The 21,485-nt window shown below is 37.7% G+C and overlaps 1 protein-coding gene across 4 annotated transcripts in view; it reads right to left on the bottom strand.

Moving 5' to 3' along the window:
* Window positions 1-1,750: 1,750 nt before the first annotated feature.
* Window positions 1,751-21,485, bottom strand: part of dnajc5ga (DnaJ (Hsp40) homolog, subfamily C, member 5 gamma a) — a 53,464-nt gene continuing 33,729 nt past the window's right edge. Inside the window, exons 2-7 of one of the 4 annotated variants that reach the window (XM_015603756.3) lie at window positions 12,433-12,563; window positions 11,932-12,145; window positions 9,929-10,085; window positions 6,539-6,618; window positions 5,577-5,616; window positions 1,751-5,260 (exon numbers count right to left, since the gene is read on the bottom strand). In XM_015603756.3, coding sequence (XP_015459242.1) covers window positions 6,542-6,618; window positions 9,929-10,085; window positions 11,932-12,145; window positions 12,433-12,557 — 573 coding nt within the window. In that variant the 5' untranslated portion in view covers window positions 12,558-12,563 and the 3' untranslated portion in view covers window positions 1,751-5,260; window positions 5,577-5,616; window positions 6,539-6,541. The remainder of the gene's footprint in view (window positions 5,261-5,576; window positions 5,617-6,538; window positions 6,619-9,928; window positions 10,086-11,931; window positions 12,146-12,432; window positions 12,564-21,485) is intronic. The other 3 variants (XM_015603758.3, XM_015603761.3, XM_015603762.3) reach the window with 3 other exon arrangements.

The raw sequence follows: 21,485 nt of genomic DNA, 5'->3' as shown, positions 1-21,485 counted from the left end.
TGAGAAGGTACATTCTTCTTTACAAAACATCTCCAGTTCAGTCAGGTTTGATGGTTTCTGATTATGAACAGGCTGCTTTAAATCACACCACAGATTTGAATAATATTCAGGTCTGGGGACTGAGATGATCATTTCTGAATGTTGTACTTGTTTCTCTGCATGAATGATTTAGTAGATTTTGAGTTGGGTTGGGTTGTTGTCTTGTTGAAGTATCCAGCCCCGGCACAACTTCAACTTTCTCACTGATTCTGTTGTATTGACTGGAATCCATGAGACCCTCAACTTTAACAAAATCCCCAGTCCCTGCACTGATCACACAGCCCCACAGCATGATGAACCACCACCAGATTTTACTGTGGGGAGAAAGTGTTTGTCTTGGAATTCTGTTTTTTTTCCCCTCCAAATAACTCTATTTTATCTTCATCAGTCCACAGCACCTTGTTCCAAAACTAAGATGGCTTATTCAAATGTGCTTTAGCATACCTCAAGTGACTCTGTTTGTGTGCTCAGAAAAGGCTTCTTCAGCATTACTATCCCATACAGCCTCTCCTTGTGTAAAGTGTATAAAATATATGTATAATCTAAACAAACAAATAAAGAGACAAAATCTTTCTGTAGAACTTTCCATAGTGCAGTGTGTAAAGTTCCAGAGGTTGCTTTAAGGACACTTATTGAAGCTAGTCTCGTCTAGACATATATATAACTTAACCTTATCAGTATAACTTTTAACATCTCATTTCAGCATAATCCATCAAAGAAAAAAAAATACAATCAGAGAACAACTCTACTGACTTAATAACACAAGTTTACACACAAAGAAAAATAAATAATTAACCAATTACATTATTTATATTTCGTGTTATTATCTTATTAGATAAAGACCACATGGAGTTGAGCAATGTATTTTTGGTTATTTTACTATCCAAAGACATTACAATAATGAAGAAAGCCAGTACCTGGTATCTGCCAGGCAAGTGTACACTGTAGGCAAACACACTAGAGAAATCTGGGACTGTGTTAGTTGTTGAAACAAAGCAACACAACTATTAATAAGCTTTTGAAGAGGGCTGAGGGCAAATCTGATTAAAAGCTTATCAGTGAATCTATAGCACAGAGCTAGTATATGGAGTCCACTAGCCCCACATACAAAACGGTTTTATTGCCATTTATCTAAGTAGAACTTTTTGTTTTCAAACTTGGATAGTTTTTAATTCAGCTAAAATGAGGGTAGACATGAATGGACAGCACAGTATGCTGTTATATTCTGTCAAAGTATGCTTTCTGAGCATAATGTCAATAAGGTCAGTACTTGAGCACTGACCAAATGTACCAGATGCGTAGAGGGCACAAGGAAATTTCTTATTTTTTATGGGAAACTTCCAGTTCCCTGCAAAGTAGACACATTTAAAAAAGACAAAACACAAAGCAGCCATTTACAAATCTCTTTCTTTTTCATTTAATTAAGTTAGTTTCAACAATATAAATAGAGATTTCAGTAATAAAAGCATGTTGAACAGTAATTTAAAGAAAGCAATGAGTTTTGAGCATAAAAATAAAGCAATAAGTTCTTGTCCCAGAGGTGTACACCGGAAGACATATGGGCTACTGCAGTGGCTGTATTTCACTTGGCTCAATCCTTCTTCTGTTTGCCACACTATTTAAAAAACAGCACATAAATCAAACATCTGTAATGATGTATGATGTAATATACTTCCAAAAATAGGCCAAAGAAGTCCAGAAGCATACCAGATAATTGAAAACTAAACTTTATTTAAATTGAAAATAATTGGGTGTTTCAAAAACCAAGTTCACCAGTATCTGCACGGAATATACCTACCAGCATCCTGGCAGATCTTTTGTGATTTTAAAACCAGTAGGCTAAAGCACAAAAAGCAGTTCTGCTAAGGTAACTGAGGACAATGTTTGCGAAATCCTTAAAAGTTCAGGGCAATAAAAAAAAAGGCAGGAGCTATGAGTTTTTATATGAAATTTAAAGCTAGAGTCAACATACAGTTGTGTTCAAGATTAGTCAACCCCCCACTGCAGTAAAGTGTCTTAGCAAATTTAACATTTATTTTTTTATCTTGTTCACAATCAAATCAAATAAGGACTTGTATAATAGACAAACGCAACTTAAATTACAAAAATAGTTTTCTAATATACCAAAAAAACTTTAGTACAACTCCTTTTGGCTGTAATAACGTCCTTCAGACGTGAAACATAGCTTGACAATTTTTTTGCAGTGATCAACATGTTTCTTAGCTTATTTCTCACAGGCAAAAACCTCCAGCTCTTTGACTTTCTTGAGCTTGCGTGTTGCAACTGCCTTCTTCAAGAACCACTTCAGATTTTCTAAAAGATTTAAGTCGGGCGATTTCGATGGCCACTCCAGACTCTTCTTTTGTAACCAAGTCATGGTAGAATAGGATTTATGCTTGGGATTGTTGTCCTGTTGGAAGGTCCAACCTCCTCCAGCTTTGTCACTGACTGCTTGACATTTCCACCCAAGATCTCCTGGTAGTTAACTGAATTTATGGTATCTTCTACATGGTGGAGATTCCCTGTACCTGAAGAAGTGAAACAGCCCCAGAGCATGACTTTTCTGTATAAGGCTTGTTCTTCCTCTTCCAGACACATCGCTGAGCCATAGGCCCAAGTATGTCCAATTTTGTCTTGTTGCTCCAGAGAACAATATTCCAAAACCTTTGAGGTTCTCCACATGTTTTTTTACTGTAGTTGACTCTTCTTATGCTTCAGAGTCAGCAGAGAGGTAGGTGCACCTGGGAGTTCTGGCCTGGAGGCCAGAAGCGTGCGCCTTTTTGTCTGGTCTGAAACCTGGATACCTCCCTTCCGACAAGTCCTGTGCAGGAATTTTCGTACCTACTCGTTTAAGGTACCAGACAGCAGTGGCTGACAGCATCCTCTTTCTGCCACACCCAGGTAGCGTGTCCACATTTCCAACTTGGGAATTATGCTTCTAATATGGTCTCTTTGCTATCTTTTTTATTTCCATTTCCTTTCTTATACGGAGCAAATACCCTGGACTTCATCATGTTGCAAAGACACTATTAACTGTATAGAAGGAGCTGAGTATCTTAAGTCCTTTAAAATCTGCTTAATTGCTGCTTAATATGGTTCTGTTCACATCTACAGGTGCTTTCAATGCCTGTTTGAAAACACCTGATTGAACCTTCTGCTCTTGAGAGTGATAATCTTTAAGGGGTTGAATTATTTTGTCAATGAGAAAGACATAAAAGGTTCAAGTTGATATATTAAAAAAATAATGTTATTTAATTGTTTATTATATATTTGATTTAATTGTGAACAAGATAAAAAAAAAACGTTCAACTTGCTAAAACACTTTACTGCAGAGAGAGTTCAATTATTTTAAAACACAAGTGTAGCAAACTAAGGTAAACATACCTGGAAATGCTACAAAATTGTATATATTTTTTTGGCATCCTCCCCCAATATTTAATACTGCTTTTACACTGGCAGGCATTTCCTAATGAAGGACGCCATTCTAAGCAACGACACACAACAAATGGCAAGCGACAAATAGGGTTAAGACCTTTTCAACTTTATGCAAATAAATTATGGTGCAGTGGCCAGAGGACTGCAGCTTCTGCTTGATTCCTAACATTGTTTGTTTATATCCCAGCAGTGTGGTTCTGAAGATGACAGAGATGATTATAGCCACTGATTTGTTATAGGATGCATTTTTGCACAAATATAGGGCAGTTTGAAAAAAAAAATTAAGTTTGAAAGAAAGTAGTGGATAGCTCAACAGGTAGCTTATCAGCATGCTAACATGCTAAACTCCTACTCCAAAAAGCATGACGAGCCTCAAACCCCATCCAAAGAGAAAATGTGGTGTGACACAAGTGACTTGTTGCCAGCCAGTGTGAACGCAGTATAGGAATTACAAAATCTTAATACTGTTAATATGTTATGGTGAGAGAATAAAAACAATAATCAGAATCAACAGTGCAATAAAAGATAAACATTGGCAATAAATCTAAATGATATGGACTGTCCAACTGTACAGCTGTAGTAAAAAACAAACAGAACAATGATATTTACAATTTTCTATTACATTATTCTGAGCATCTCTTGTGTTGAGAAAGCTTGATCTGAGTTATAATTTGTAGCAAAACATATCTGTAACAAATTTAACAGCTAATATATAACATTTCTTTAAAAAAAAAAAAACATTTAAAAAGATGCTTGTAATTGATGCTTCTATTAAAACAAATTAATAGAATTTTGCATGGTTTGGCATAGCGTCCACCTAAACTGGAACTGGTCTTATTTCAGTCCATTTGCTGCATTAAACACTAAAACTGATTTAAGCTTTAAATCTATTAGCTTTTAGTTTTGCTTTTACTAGTTCAGGAAAAGTGCATAGCCATAAATATCTCTGACCAATAGTTGTATGTCATTGTATGCCGTTGAGATGTGATATCCCTGGACAGAGAATCCAGCACTAGATATTGCATCTCAGCTTAACATGAACACGACTTGTGATTTACAGAAAACCACAAGACAAAACTAAAAATGAAACAATCTGGCTCAGTTTGCTGCAATAGCAGCTTGTAGTGGATTAGGACTTCCAAAAAAAAAAAAAAAGCACACATGCGTTTGTGATAAATGGATGCTCCAGTTTAAAGTCAATTTAGATATGTTGTGGCCATTTAGATTTAGTTTGAAATCAGGACTGAGGTGTAAAAGTTGTCGATTGGAGGTTGTGGAATGTTAATGGGAGCATGTTTATTGTGCACAAGTGCTGAAAAAAAAGGGCATGCAGATATTGCGTGTCATGCACCTGGTTGAACTCCATGATAGTTCCAGCACTGATTACTAAAAAAAGTACCTAATAAAAGAAAAATAATTGACCCAGGAAAAAGGGTCATGACATGAGTCAAACCCGTTTCATTCAAATGCTACCAGGCTCACAGTCTGGAATATTTCTGGATGAGAGTAACAGACACTAGACAAACAATTCAGTTGAGCTCAGCAAAAGTTTTGCATCTTTTGGCAAACTTCAAAAGTCAATACTGAGGACTGGGGCAGAGGCCACAGTTTGAAACTCTCTATTCCATTAGTGGTAGTGAGGAGCCCAAGGTGGAAGCCCTCATCCCTGGAGTGGGCCAGTGGCTCACTGCTGGAAGAAGTATGTGGGCAGGCTGGCTGGCTGCAAAGTGGGTGGTTTTCAATGTGTTGGTGGAATGTGGTTGGATCACAATTGAGGCACTTGAGCCTGCAAGAACAGTAAGCAGGAAAATTATTCTTTGAGGCTCACTCACACACGCGCACACACAAAAATGTACTTTAAAACTATAACGTGTCAAAAAAAGATAATTTCTGAGGTGCTTATTAAAATAGTGCCAACTGCAATTATGTTTGTTGTTAGACGTGCAAATGTAATTCTTTCACAAGGTTTAACCAGTTTTACAGACAATTAATGAAATAATGAATGCACAATCTTTTAAACTGTGTTAACAAAAATGTTGGTTGAAACCACAACATATCTCAATCTGTAGGATGAATAAACACAAACCCCAAAAGTAACCTACCTCTTCTTCCCTGATGCAGCTCATCTAGCTCATCGCCCTGCTAATGGCCACCATCCAAGCACAGCAAAGGGTTAGAACACAAAGGATTTATGATGAGCACAAATTGAAATATAATTTTTCATTAAACCAGTGTTTCTTAATTCTGGTCTTTGTTGCCCCCAGAACTGCTCATATTAGAGGATTGCCTGCTTTAACACAGCCCTGCATATTGTGTTTTAATAAACTGAACTGAGTAGAATTGCTGTGTGCTGGGAAATGCAAGGGAAGGGGTGCCCGGACCAGTATTAAGCTTCAGCCAATGCACTGCAACATCACAGAAGGTCATAAAATAAGGAAAAAGTAAAGGGTACTAAAGAAGGAAAGTTCAGAACTAGACTAAACAAAACGGTGGTTGGTATTAAACTGGGTATGCTTGGGTGCAACAGATGATTGGCTCTGACAGGACAGTAGCATCCCTGTGTGAAATTAGTTTCTGTTCCTCTAATTTTAATCTAAGTCTCCATGCTCAACAATTCTTAAAAAACAAATAGGAGGCTTACTAAGTAATTTTGTTGCTTCATAAAAATTTTGCACTCTAAAGAATTCTAAAGAAAAATAGGCCATTAACTTTGTTACACATCTGAGTGAGAGGTTTTATTAAATTAATTATAGTACTAACTGTGAACTAATGCGAACAGCAGCATCATCATCAATAAGATCAACTAATCAGTGCTTTTACTAAAAATGATCCACGCAGACTTTCTCATTTTATACTGGCTACAAATAATGGTTAGAAGCAAGAATGTACCATGCCAATTTATCTTTACTGCTTGCCAGTTTACATTCAAGGACAAGTAAACAACACGAAAAAAATTGGGACAGACTGGAAAGAAAACATGCAAATGAGTAAAAATAAATATGTTCTGAAAGAGATGGTAAGATCATGCTGAGAGGTATGTGATATTTAAATAAGCTAGTCTTACGAGTCACTTTGAATCTGTCATGTCACCGCTGTTCTCTGGAGCTGGACCTGGCATGGGTTGAACAATTATAATGGTTTCACCTGTCCAGTGAAAGAGAACAACACAGTACATTTTTGTCCTTGCAATTTGTTTTAAGTTTGAAATATGTGCATTTCCAGTATGATTTTAATAACAATCTATAAATAACCAAATTAGTTTTAACCAAATTTGAATATCTGCATCATTATCAGTTGTAAGAAGTTTGAACAAAACAACAAATAATGAACAAACAAATAATTAAGGACAGGTTGTCCCATTGGAAAGTGGTACTATTTCTATAGCTTATGATGTTACTCTTTGAATAAGATGACCTCGTCTTTCTCACACACATTACTCAAAGCACACAGAATATGTGAATACATACTTAAAATAATGCATATACAGCATGTTGCAAAAGTATTAAATCCTTTGAGTTTTTGCACAATGTCATTTTATAACCACAAAACAATGTATTTGTTTACATGTACTGTATTTTTTCACACTATAAGGCACACTTTAAATCTTTTAATTTTTCCAACACAAAAAAGCACATAATTGTAAACTGGAACAAAAATAAATTTGATTTTAATCAAATAAAAATCTAAAAAGTGTGACATATTCAGCCCCTTTTACTCTGAAACCCCTTAATAAAATCCAGTGCAATGAGCATCCCAAGGAGCACATTTTAATCCATCATCCAAACATGGAAAAAGTATTCTACAACTGCAAACCAAAACATGGCCGTCCACCCAAACTGATCAAGCAAGGAAATCACTATTCAGAGAAACAGCCAAGAGGCCCATGGTCACTAGGGATGTCCCAAACTCATTCCCCCACACCCCCAATCGAGTCCAAATCATTTGATTTTGAGTATCTCCTGATCTGATTCGATACTTAGCAAAAAAAAATGTGTGGTGGAAAGTAACACTGCTCATCACAATGAACACACCTTCGCCACTGTGAAACATGATGGTTGCGGCATCTTTACTTTTTTCAGCAAAGACAGGGATCTGGTCAAAGTTGATGGGAAGATAGATGGAGGTAAATACAGGAGGAGATTCACCTTGCAGTAAGACAATGACCCCAAACATACAGCCAGAGCTACAGTGAAATGGTTTAGATCAGAGAATATTCATGCGCTAGGATGGCCCAGTCATGACCTAAATCCCATTGAGCTTCTGTGGCAATGGGCAAAAGTATGAGTAAAAATCTCAGAATCTAGGTGTGCAAAGCTGGTAGCGACAAACCCCAAAAGATTTGGAGCTGTAATTGCAGTGAAAGATGGCTCTTCTAAGCATTGATATGGGGGTGTGAATTATTTTGCACATCAGACATTTCAGATTTTAGCTACTTTGTGTTTGTCCATCACTTAAAATTTTAATAAAATACATTTAAGTTTGTAGTTGTAAGATCACAAAATGTTTAAGGAGTATGAATGTAAGCAACTGTATACTCACAAACTTTTAAGCACCACTGCATCTCAGTATGTGTATTTCCGTATACATGTTTTTCAGTATGTGTATATCAGTGATGGATGAAGTACACAAACCTTGTACTTGAGGTTTTCTTTACTATATTTCATCTTTTTATATTATGTAGACTTTTTAACTGTTATGATGTTTCATTGATTTTTAACAAAACGTCAAACAAAGTTCAAAACTTTGTTTGGGCACAATGTACCCAGTCATGTGTCAGGCTTTTCAGTTAGATGTTACGTTTTTATGCACACAAGCCAAAAGCTTGAGGGGAAAAAAACAAACAAAAAAAAACAACAACATACAATTACATTTGCTTTGCTATCATCCACTACTGTGTGTCAATCTAAATATTGTGACCACCTCCTTGTTACTATACTCACTGATGGTTTTTTTTACAGCTCCACTGGTTAAATAGAAGCCATTTATAAGTAGTAAATATATTGTATAATTACAGACTGTAGTCCTTGTTTGTTTGTTTCCTTTATTACCCTACTTTCACCCTGTTCTTCAATAGTCAGCATGGAGGAAAGCAGCGTTTTGTAGTTAGTTTCTCTATTTTACCTGCATTTTTTTTTACTGCCCGTGGAGCTGCAGAGCTCGGGGGTTGCAGGCACTATTAAATTGGTGTTGGAGTGGGCTTGCTAGTTTTTATTAGTTTTCACACATCTCATCAGAGAGATCAATCTAAGAAACGAGAGAGAGAGAGAGATTTGCGTGTTCTGGTATGAGCTACTCACAGGTAAATGTTCTCACACACTGTATCTCCTTTCATCTGCCTCGCGCTCATGTTGTAATCCCATACATAACTCTGCAGTCTCTCAGTGTTTTCTGTCGTATTTTGCGGCTAGCGCGAGCGCTTTAAACAAGAACAAATGCCACGGACCACGAGGTGCCGCGCTGCTGCTGCCGCGCGCTGCTGCTCCGCTTCGCAAACAGAATCGGCACAACACCGCCCGCTGTACAACTCCGCTGTACAACAGCGCTTATAAATAAATTAAACACGAAAATGAGGGTATTCTATCAGTAATTTCAGTTTGTTTTAGTTAGTTTCATAAACACATAATACAGTTCGAGTTAGTTCTGTTTTTTCTTTTTATTTACCGTTTTTATTAGATTCAGTTAACGCAAACGTTTTTTCACTTTCAGTTTTCGCTATTTCGCTCGCTTTCATGAACAATAACAATTGGTTACTTAGCAACATTGTGATTATCATACCAGAGCTTTGTATAAAATAAAAATTTAATTAAAAAACAGATGCCTACATCTTGGATTATTTTCTGGAACCCGACCCGACCCGGCCCGGCCCGAGGAATGAGGTGGGAAATCTCGGCCCGATTTCGGGTCGGTCCTCGGGTCAGGTCGGGTTCGGGCAGAGAATCTAAGCTCTAGTGCAAAGGCCAAACACCTGACACAAAACACACCAACACTATCCCAATGGAATGCGGGATTCGCTGAGACCATCTTTTCCCAGAGAAATAATGAAAACATTTAGACATAGCTCACCATGTGCTTAGCCTTGAACTGCCAGTAAGCATGCTTGGGAGAGTTACTTGGTGGAACGGAATGGTACTTAGGTTAGAAAGCCCCCTTACTCCGCTCTGTTGTATGTGTATAAATGTGTGTATATTTGCCTGTAAGACCCAGAGAGTCTGGGGAAGCTGGCCAATAAACATCTATTCTCAATAAAGACAATCTTTTTTGATACTTGGCCTTAATTATTTATTTTAAACAACTGGTGTTACACTTTCTTCCTGGAAGTCCAATTGATGTTGTTTAGACCACGACAGTAACAGATGTGTTTTGTCTCCGACATTAAATTTACAAGGAGAAGCAGCTAGGTAGGATGGTCTTTAAAATACAGAAAACAGAAACATGATTATATATATACACTCACCTCCATCTTGTTCTGCTTTGATCTGAGCCTCAAGGTCCTCTGGGTCCACATACTGGTAGTTCTCATCATCCTCGGGAGGCTTACACTTCCCGCAGCAAAAACAGCAGCAGCAGCAACAGAAGCAGCAGGTGAAAACTGTGCAGCACAATGCCATTGCCTGTGGAACAGACATTAACCCCAGATTAACCATCATTTTCTCAGGAAGACTTAACAGAATATATCAGCTACAATGTGCACCCAGTCGGCCAAGAGGGCAAGCTTGCTCAGTGCTACTGCCCAATGAGTTTCTCACCTTATTGTCAACTGCAATTTAAAGCATGTCTTCTCTGAGAACTTTTAGAACAAGGTCAGTACAAGAACTGTGTGTAGCACCTAGGATTTCTATTAAGAGTTTCAGCTGTATAGATCAAAGCAAAGTTAAGTCCTTATTTCAATCTCTATTGTCTTACCAAGTACATGAAAGTACAAAAATGCTACAGAATGTACCCATTTGGATCAAAGGCCACTCTAATAGACAATGTAATATGCGGGCTGTTCTGAAAGAAGTTTACAAGAAGTTTACACCAGAGCAGCTAGGGAGTGGATGAGAATCCCATGCTTGGCGTGTGTCACAATCCAAATACCAACACAGTAACATGTGACACCAGGACACCTAGATAGAATAAGGGCTGAACATGTCACTCAGCCACTTTTTGAGACCTCACTCAGCTCACCTTGAGCAGCAATTTAGGATTTGGGGATTTTAAATTGGACTGCATCTCAAGTGCTATTGCCTTATAACTGGCCTTTGGTATCTTCTGTTCCTTTATCGGCAAAGGTCACCTCCTGTGGGTGAATTAGTCCTTCATGCACTTTCGTTCTAGCTGTTTTGGGGCTGCGGCCTCACAGCCGTGCAGGCACAATGAATTAACCTCAGCTCATCCTTCAAATGTTTCAAGTGGTTGAAAACTATCCCCAATAATGTAATGGAGCCTTACCCGTTTAAAGAGCCGTTTCTCAATGCAAAAACATAGGAGCACATTTTCACCTACCAGCTTCCTTAATAAAAAAAAATATATATAAAAAAAACACATATCTGAAGTCTAAACCCATACGTTCTCACCTAAAAATAATCTAAACCTTTTTTTGGAACAGAAGTACTATTTTGAAAATGTACAGGTGCTTACAGTTATGTACCTTCTCCTCTGCCATTACGCTGCGAGGTGCATTCTGGGTTATCGGGCTGTGAGAAGGCCGCGCTACCTTTTTCCACAATATTTACATTTTTAATATATCATTTACTAGAACAGAGAGGAGACAGGGTCTATGCAGTACCCTTACTAGACCTATTTCCCCAGCTAGGAGAAGAATCCGTCACAGCAGAGTAGAGGCCTCGGGTATGCTTGCCTTAGCACAGACAAGTTTATTCCCCCCATTTTTCCGCTGATATTAAACACCCTCAAATGTACTGTGCCTCCACAGTCACAGGGTGCTGCTCACTATGGCCTGCCAAACTGTTCATATACAGTACTATATTATATATATTATATATATTATATACATATACAGTACAGTATTATATACTCTCACCTACAGACCTTCTTGGCCCTTGTCTCAGAGAGCAAACCTTTTGTTCCAGATGGAAGGAAGAATGTGGTGTCTAAATCTGAAAGCCTTCTACTTGGATCAAGTTCCTGAATCAGTATCATTCAGAAATAGGCAGGACAGTGAAAAGCCAAGATCAAAGAGGTAAAGAACCAGCTCAACCAGCCAAAATACTTCTAGAGCAGCAATAATGTTATTAGAACTATTCCAAATATTTTATTTTGAAAAGGAAATGTAGCATTACATTTTTTGGCATATCTCTTTTTAAAGTTCTATTTTAATACGCTTCAGTTTGCATAATAAAAAATATTTACATTCTGCATCTGGTTTTGTAAATTCCTTTAAATATTGCTTAAATATATTAGGAGTTTTGTCCATAAACATTTACATATAGTGTATTGGAATTAGGGTAATTTTACCTTGAACCACCACTTTGACATGAGGAAGTAGTATTTGACACTCTCCTCTCCAAATTGCTCAGAGACATATAGACCCATGGTGCCATATTCGTCATAAATCCTTCTCTTGGTCTCATCATTGAGGATGGAGTTGGCATTATTAATCTCTTTGAACTTCTCAGCAGCTTCCGGATTGTCTGGATTTTTGTCTGGGTGGTATTTCAGGGCAAGTTTCCTATACAGAAAAAAGAAGAGAGTAATGTTTGACCTTGTTCAAGAAGATTAGCACAGCAAATAGGTTTGGGTTTCTAGGTACATCCTAGTCTGTTCATGTTCACAAAAAAATACAAAGTATAGCAGGAAGAAGAAGAAGAATTGGAGAACACAAAAATGAACAGGGAGCAGAAAAATAGAAAGAGTGAAAATTTGGAGATTCTGGCTCTGTTTAAAAGCACAGAAAAAGGCAAAATCAAAAATTTCATTGGACTTCACAAGTAGTGTTTTAGTAATAAGGCACCTTACCTGTAGGCTCGCTTAATGTCCTCAGCTGAAGCCCCTTTCTCCAGTCCTAGCACTTTATATAGACTATCTCCTGAGGTGGACATCTTCCTCTGAGGCCTGTCAGCGGGTTGCCTGTGTTCTGCCATGACTTACTGTTAATAACAAAAGAAAAAGAAGAAAAAAACAATACATTATACAAAATATTATAGTAATAATAATCACAGCAATAATCCTTTAAACAAATCCTCGCTGGCACAGAAAAGGAAAACTGATTTTACCCATGTTTAAATAAAAACATGGGTAAAAAAAAATAAATAAGCAGTACAGGACTACATTGGATATCCCTAGAACAAAGATAGGGTTTTTATTGAGGACAAAAAATAAATACATACATATAGACCAAGAAGGTGGTGGCATAGGCACGTTTCTTCACAAAATACTCCAGACATTGCCACTTCTTGAGTTCTTGTAAAATCTCATACAGTTGCAATCCTGCCTGCCACACAGCTCGTACGAGTCACTTAACTTTTCTCAGAGAATGCTTTCACCCCTGCACTCTTCTGGCCAGATAAATTACTTGGTATGTATCACCCTTAGGGTCATTTGTTTATATGTACAAGAAATCACACGTGTGAACTCTGGAGCGGTCCATTTTAGTGCAAGCCAAATATGTGTAGTTTGTACATTTGTGATAAATGGCTCTCATAAATAAAAGGGACCCAGTTTTATTGCCCAGATCTCTGTTTTGTAACATGACTGCTTCTTCTTATTGTGTTCTCTCCTCTTTAATCATTAAATGCTTATTAAAACACAACTTCACTGGACTGGAGCGAGGGTAGTGTAATAAGCTCACTTCTGTGGAATTAATATACCGACAGCATAAATGCTTGTCTCATCTGATATGTGAAGAAAACATGTTTTGAGGTGCTGTTTTTCACCTCATAAGTGTTTTTTTCCAAGTAAAATAGAAAAACAACAGCAAACGGACGAAAGCTTTTGCAATTATTCACACAGACAAATGGGATTGCGCAATCAATCCACAGCTCGGAAAAAGGCAACACAGGCACACTTTACCCTAGACAAGCCCAAAAATAGTTCTGGTGTGAAATCATTTATTTGTGATAAAACACCCTAAAATTCTGGATTTAAAAAATGTCTTACTGGTGAAAATACTTCTAGAGCACTATAGCCCTTTTAAATATTTTAACACTGTAGCCTAAAGGATAATATTAATGATCAATGAAATTTTTAACGTTTCATTTATTAACTGGAGAACCAAGGGAATTGTGACTGATAAACAGGGATTTTAATACTTTAATGCTTTGGCTTCAAGAACGACAGGTAAATTTATATTAATTTATAATGGTTATAGAACTATTTAATTTTTTTTTTCTGTAAAGGATACAGCATTAATTTTTTTTGTAAATGCAGACCGATTCTTTGAAATACTGTGTAATTTTGTGGGACAAAGTAAACCAAATTTTAATCAAAGCCTTCATTTAAACCCTAATGTTTTATATTCTATGTACTCCTGACAGTAGAATAAGCCACAAACTTATATAAAAACTCAGTCATGCAAAATACTGTGAAATCGCCAGAATCTTCAAAACAATTTATCTAGATTTTTGGTCATACCGCCCAGAAATAGTGAAGACAAGGACAAAAACAAAAATCCACATCAAAATGATTCATGTGATTCATGCATCTCATGAATCACATGAAAATCTGCATCTCCACAAAAGTTGTCAGCGGAGGAAAGTATGAAGTGCTGAAAGATTTTCCGGGAAAACACTGCACTGACACCAGCAGATGACATGTCTCTCCAAACCATCCCTGACCATCAGTAAATTTACTACTATAGCCAAACTCCTCCCGAGAAAGAGACAGGGAGAGATGGTCATTACAGTCTAAAAAGGAAAAACACTAATTATTTAGTAGAGACAACTAAAGATATAGTTTTATATCAATCACAACCACTTAACCTGTCAGACACACCAGGAGAAAAGAAAAGTGTCTATTAATAGCAGATATTTCAATCGCAAACAACTGATTGTGTTAATTTTTATATTGACACAAAAATTAAGTATGAAAGGTGATTTGGTCACACACGCTACTTATGATTGTTGGTAACTTTCACACTGTGGTTACTCAGGTGCGAATCCTAAAAAACAAAGACAGGTCAGTATTTACCAAGTTCTGTAACCATAAACTATTTTTGTTTAGTATCTATAACTTTAAAACAGACTTTGAAATGTTAATTAATATTATTATTAATAGGTTTGCCCAAACTGTATTTTTTGACTATATATGTAGCTATATCACTCATTTTTCTGAATTTTATTTCTTTTCTTTAATGTAGATTAATATTAAAAACATCAAAAAATTAAGGGACACATATGAAATTATGTAGTAAACAACGTAGTGTTTTTTGTTTACAATCTCCAGACCTAAACCCAACTCCTTTAAGAGGCTGAGAAAACTATTGCAAGTGACTCTCCCTCATGAAGATACTGAGATTTAAATACCAAGTGTTTAGATCTGTCCTTAAAGCTAAACGTGGCACATACTTTGGTTTAACACTTTGTTTACAAAATAATTAGGGCCCGAGCACCGAAGGCGCAGGCGAAGCCTGCACCGGAGGTGCAAAGCCCTATTGTTTTTGGTCCGTTTATTATTATTATTATTATTATTATTAGGGCCCGAGCACCGAAGGCGCAGGCGAAGCCTGCACCGGAGGTGCAAAGCCCTATTGTTTTTGGTCCGTTTATTAGGGCCCGAGCACCGAAGGCGCAGGCGAAGCCTGCACCGGAGGTGCAAAGCCCTATTGTTTTTGGTCCGTTTATTATTATTATTATTCTGCCTCTTTGCGTCCATTTTTGAGGCCTTTCCGATACTCGAAAACTCACGCATTTTGGCACAGGCCTCAAGCTCGGCGAAAATTTTAAAGTTCCATAGAGGCTGGACTTTGGCGTTGTTCAGGAGCTCTATAGCGCCCCCAAACGTTGGCAGTGGCCGGGATGAAGTTTGTCCAACGTGCACCAACTTTGGTACACTCATTGACCTCCTCATAAACAACAAGAATCACTAGGTTTTATTTGACTCCGCCCAACAGGAAGTCAGCCATTTTGACAGGAAGTTGCAAAATAAAAAGTTTCCCGCTGGGTTTCGGAGTGGTTAGGATGTTTGAAAACTCCTAAAATTTTACAGAGCTATTTGGCCTTGGCCATACTTTGACCGTAAGTTGGAATTTCGTAAATTCGTCTTTCATCAGCTCTCTAGCGCCACCTATTTTATATCATATTTATGAAAAGCTCTCAGCCTCTTGATGATTGGTAGATTCAATAAGTCTTTGAAATGATTTAGGAATACTTTGTCGTTTTTCTCATGTGTAGCTAGAGGACTCTACAGCGCCCCCTATTTTGTTTAGGCCATTAAATTAGCTGTAGCTGTCTCAAAATTTCTCCAATATTCTCGATTTTTGGCAACAACATAGAAACTATCATCCCGCACATATTACCCTTTGGCTTGTACTAGCTCTGCCCAACAGGAAGTCGGCCATTTTGAAATTTGTGGAATTTTTACACATTTTTCACGAACTCATTCAAACTCCTCCTAGAGTCTTTGTCATATTAGCTCTAAATTTGGTATGGATAGGCTCCAGACATACATGGTGATAAATTGCGAAGTAATAGTCGATAGCTGAAACGATGACGTAATGGCAGGCAATTAATTTAATGGAGAAGCAACACTAAACAAAAGTGAAACCATGACACGGTCATAAAACAGATGATTGAAAATTCATGAAACTTGGCAAAAACACAAGAGACATCATAAGACACGTTTTTAGTATTGGTAAGACTGACTCTGCCCAACAGGAAGTCGGCCATTTTGAAAAAAGTGTGTTTTACACACATTTTTTGCATACTTTGTCGAACTCCTCCTAGGGAATTTGTTGAATACTCTTGATATTTGTCTGTAATAAACTGCTAACATACTTGATTGTAAATTGCGAAGGAATAGTCGATATCTTAAACGAGGACGAAATGGCGGACAGTTGAATTGCTTGAGATGCCCCGTTAAAACAGGAAGTGAATACATTCTGGTGTTAGTAGGTGTTTGAGGAGGTTAAAAAGGTTGAAAACTCTCGAAAATTTACAGGCCTGCTTGATTTAAGCAGTAGTTTGATCTGAAATTAAAATTTCATATATACGTATTTCATTGGCTCTATAGCGCCACCTAGGTTTCAATGCATATTTGACATTACGGGAATGCTCAAAACCTCTTGAAAATTGACAGATTGCATAAGACCTAAAAACACTTTACAAATATTTTGACAATTTTTTCATGTATAGCTAGCGGACTCTACAGCGCCCCCTAATTTGTTCATTTAATAAATTAGCTGTGGATGTGTCAAAATTTGTCTAATCTTCTCAAATTTTGGTAGGAGTGTAGATAGTATGACCCTGCACATATTTGCAATTGGCTTGTATTAGCTCCGCCCAACAGGAAGTCGGCCATATTGGAATTTGTAATATTTTTACACATTTTTCACAAACTCATTTAAACTGCTCCTAAAGTCTTTGTCAGATTACCTCTTATTTCGCTGTAAATGAACAACAGACATATTTGATGATAACTTCCAAAGGATTAGTTGATCGGTAAAACGGTGACCCAATGGCGAGCAATTGATTCACTAGAGACGCAACACTAAACCAAAGTGAAACCATGACACGGTCAGAAAACAGATTATTGAAAATTCATGAAACTTGGCAAAAACACAAAAGACATCATTACACACATTTTCAGCATTGGTAGGACTGACTCCGCCCAGCAGGAAGTCGGCCATTTTGAAATATCTGCATTTTACACACATTTTTTGTGTACATTGTCAAACTACTCCTAGCAGATTTGTTGAATTCTCTTGGTATTTGGTAAAAATAAACATTGAACATATCTGATGATAAATTGTGAAGGAATAGTCGATATCTCAAACGAGGACGAAATGGCAGATGGTTGAATTTGTGAGATGCCACATCAAAACAGTAGGTCAAAACCTAGGTAATGCCAGGTGTTTTGAGGAGGTTATAATGGAGAAAAACTCACAAAATTTGACCGGCCTGCTTATCTAAGGCTGTTCTTTGATGTAGAATTAGAATTTCAAATACATGTGTTTTAACAGCGCTAAAGCGCCACCTGTATTTTAAATGGATATTTCACGTGTTTAACAGGATAGAAAACTCTTGAAAATTGGCACACTCAATAAGACCTTAAAATTACTTCTACCGGTTTCTCGGTTTGGCCCGGTACGATTTGCGCTGTTGTGCGAGGGCCCTACGTCCCCCTGTGACAGGGGGACAACTCGTTATTAGGGCCCGAGCACCGAAGGCGCAGGCGAAGCCTGCACCGGAGGTGCAAAGCCCTATTGTTTTTGGAATGTTTATTATTAGGGCCCGAGCACCGAAGGCGCAGGCGAAGCCTGCACCGGAGGTGCAAAGCCCTATTGTTTTTGGTCCGTTTATTATTATTATTATTATTATTATTCTGCCTCTTTGCGTCCATTTTTGAGGCATTTCCGATACTCGAAAACTCACGCATTTTGGCACAGGCCTCAAGCTCGGCGAAAATTTTAAAGTTCCATAGAGGCTGGACTTTGGCGTTGTTCAGGAGCTCTATAGCGCCCCCAAACGTCGGCAGTGGCCGGGATGAAGTTTGTCCAACGTGCACCAACTTTGGTACGCTCATTGACCTCCTCATAAACAACAAGAATCACTAGAATTTATTTGACTCCGCCCAACAGGAAGTCGGCCATTTTGACAGGAAGTTGCAAAATAAAAAGTTTCCCGCTGGGTTTCGGAGTGGTTAGGATGTTTGAAAACTCCTAAAATTTTACAGAGCTATTTGGCTTAGGCCATACTTTGACCGTAAGTTGGAATTTCGTAAATTTGTCTTTCATCAGCTCTCTAGCGCCACCTATTTTATATCATATTTATGAAAAGCTCTCAGCCTCTTGATAATTGGCAGATTCAATAAGTCTTTGAAATGATTTAGGAATATTTTGTCGTTTTTCTCATGTGTAGCTAGAGGACTCTACAGCGCCCCCTATTTTGTTTAGGCCATTAAATTAGCTGTAGCTGTCTCAAAATTTCTCCAATATTCTCGATTTTTGGCAACAACATAGAAACTATCATCCCGCACATATTACCCATTGGCTTGTACTAGCTCTGCCCAACAGGAAGTCGGCCATTTTGAAATTTGTGGAATTTTTACACATTTTTCACAAACTCATTCAAACTCCTCCTAGAGTCTTTGTCATATTACCTCTAAATTTGGTGTGGATAGGCTCCAGACATACATGGTGATAAATTGCGAAGGAATAGTCGATAGCTGAAACGATGACGTAATGGCGGACAATTAATTTAATGGAGACGCAACACTAGACCAAAGCGAAACCATGACACGGTCATAAAACAGATGATTGAAAAATCATGAAACTTGGTAAAAACACAAGAGACATCATAAGACACGTTTTTAGTATTGGAATGATTGACTCCGCCCAACAGGAAGTCGGCCATTTTGAAAAATGTGCATTTTACACACATTTTTTGCATACTTTGTCGAACTCCTCCTAGGGAATTTGTTGAATACTCTTGATATTTGTCAGCAAAAAACTACTACCATCCGTGATGATAAATTGCGAAGGAATAGTCGATATCTTAAACGAGGACGAAATGGCGGACAGTTGAACTGCTTGAGATGCCCCATTAAAACAGGAAGTGAATACATTCTGGTGTTAGTAGGCGTTTGAGGAGGTTAAAAAGGTTGTAAACTCTCGAAAATTTACAGGCCTGCTTGAATTAAGCAGTACTTTCATCTGAAATTAAAATTTCTTGTATACGTATTTCATTGGCTCTATAGCGCCACCTAGGTTTCAATGCATATTTGACATTACGGGAATGCTCAAAACCTCTTGAAAATTGACAGATTGCATAAGACCTAAAAACACTTTACAAATACTTTGACAATTTTTTCATGTATAGCTAGCAGACTCTACAGCGCCCCCTAATTCGTTTGTTTAATAAATTAGCTGTGGATGTGTCAAAATTTGTCTAATCTTCTCAAATTTTGGTAGGAGTGTAGATAGTATGACCCTGAACATATTTGCAATTGGCTTGTATTAGCTCCGCCCAACAGGAAGTCGGCCATATTGGAATTTGTAATATTTTTACACATTTTTCACAAACTCATTTAAACTGCTCCTAAAGTCTTTGTCAGATTACCTCTTATTTCGCTGTAAATGAACAACAGACATATTTGATGATAACTGCCAAAGGATTAGTTGATCGGTAAAACGGTGACCCAATGGCGAGCAATTGATTCACTAGAGACGCAACACTAAACCAAAGTGAAACCATGACACGGTCAGAAAACAGATCATTGAAAATTCATGAAACTTGGCAAAAACACAAAAGACATCATTACACACATTTTCAGCATTGGTAGGACTGACTCCGCCCAACAGGAAGTCGGCCATTTTGAAATATCTGCATTTTACACACATTTTTTGTGTACATTGTCAAACTACTCCTAGCAAATTTGTTGAATTATCTTGGTATTTGGTAAAAATAAACAATGAACATATCTGATGATAAATTGTGAAGGAATAGTCGATATCTCAAACGAGGACGAAATGGCAGATGGTTGAATTTTTGAGATCCCACATCAAAACAGGAGGTGAAAACCTAGGTAATGCCAGGTGTTTTGAGGAGGTTATAACGGAGAAATACTCACAAAATTTGACCAGCCTGCTTATCTAAGGCTGTGGTTTGATGTAGAATTAGAATTTCAAATACATGTATTTTAACAGCGCCATAGCGCCACCTGTATTTTAAATGGATATTTCACATGTTTAACAGGATAGAAAACTCTTGAAAATTGGCACACTCAATAAGACCTTAAAATTACTTTTACCGGTTTCTCGGTTTGGCCCGGTACGATTTGCTCTGTTGTGCGAGGGCCCTACGTCCCCCTGTGACAGGGGGACAACTCGTTATTATTATTATTATTATTATTATTATTTTTATTTACAAACTTCACGCCCATTTTTGAGGCCTTTCCGATACTCGAAAACTCATGCATTTTGGCACAGACATCAAAACCCGTGAAAAATTTGAAATTCCATGTTTCATGGGTTTGGGCGTGGTTCAGGAGCTCTATAGCGCCCCCAAACGTTGCCAGTGGCCGGGATGAAGTTTGTCCAATATGAACCAACTTTGGTACACTCATTGACCTCCTCATGCAGAACAATAATCACTCGGTTTTATCAGACTCCGCTCAACAGGAAGTCTGCCATTTTGACAGGAAGTCGCAAAATAAAAAGTTTCCCGTGCTGGTTTGGAGGGGTTATGATGTTCGAAAACTCACAAAACTTGACAGGCCTATCTGGCGTAGGCCGTACTTTGAGAATTAATTCGAATTTTGTAAATTCATCTTTAACCAGCTCTCTAGCGCCACCTATTTTACATCACATTTATGGAAAGCACTCAGCCTCTTGATAATTGGCAGATTCAATAAGGCCTCAAAATTATTTAGAAATGTTTTGTAATTTTTTTTGTGTGTAGCTAAATGACTCTACAGCGCCCCCTATTTATTTTAGCTAATTAATTAACTGTGGCCTTCTCAAAAATTCTCCAATATTCATGATATTTGGTAGAAACATAGACAACATGATCCCGCACATATTACCAATAGGCATGCATTTGCTCCGCCCAACAGGAAGTCGGCCATATTGGAATTTGTGACATTTTTACACATTTTTCACATACTCATTCGAACTCCTCCTAGAGTCTTTGTCAGATTACCTCAAAATTGGGCGTGGACAGGCTCCAGACATAAATGGAGATAAATTGCGAAGAAATAGTCAATAGCTGAAACGGTGTCGTAATGGCGGGCAATTGATTAACTAGAGATGCAACACTAAACCAAAGTGAAACCATGACACGGTCAGAACACAGATGATTGGAAATTCCTGAAATTTGGCGAAAACACAAGAGACATCATTAGACACGTTTGCCGTA

The sequence above is a fragment of the Astyanax mexicanus genome, chromosome 1 (assembly GCF_023375975.1).
Source record: "Astyanax mexicanus isolate ESR-SI-001 chromosome 1, AstMex3_surface, whole genome shotgun sequence".
Lineage (NCBI taxonomy): Eukaryota > Metazoa > Chordata > Actinopteri > Characiformes > Acestrorhamphidae > Astyanax > Astyanax mexicanus.
Note: the sequence above shows the minus strand (reverse complement) of the source record. Positions and strands in the feature narration are given on the sequence as shown.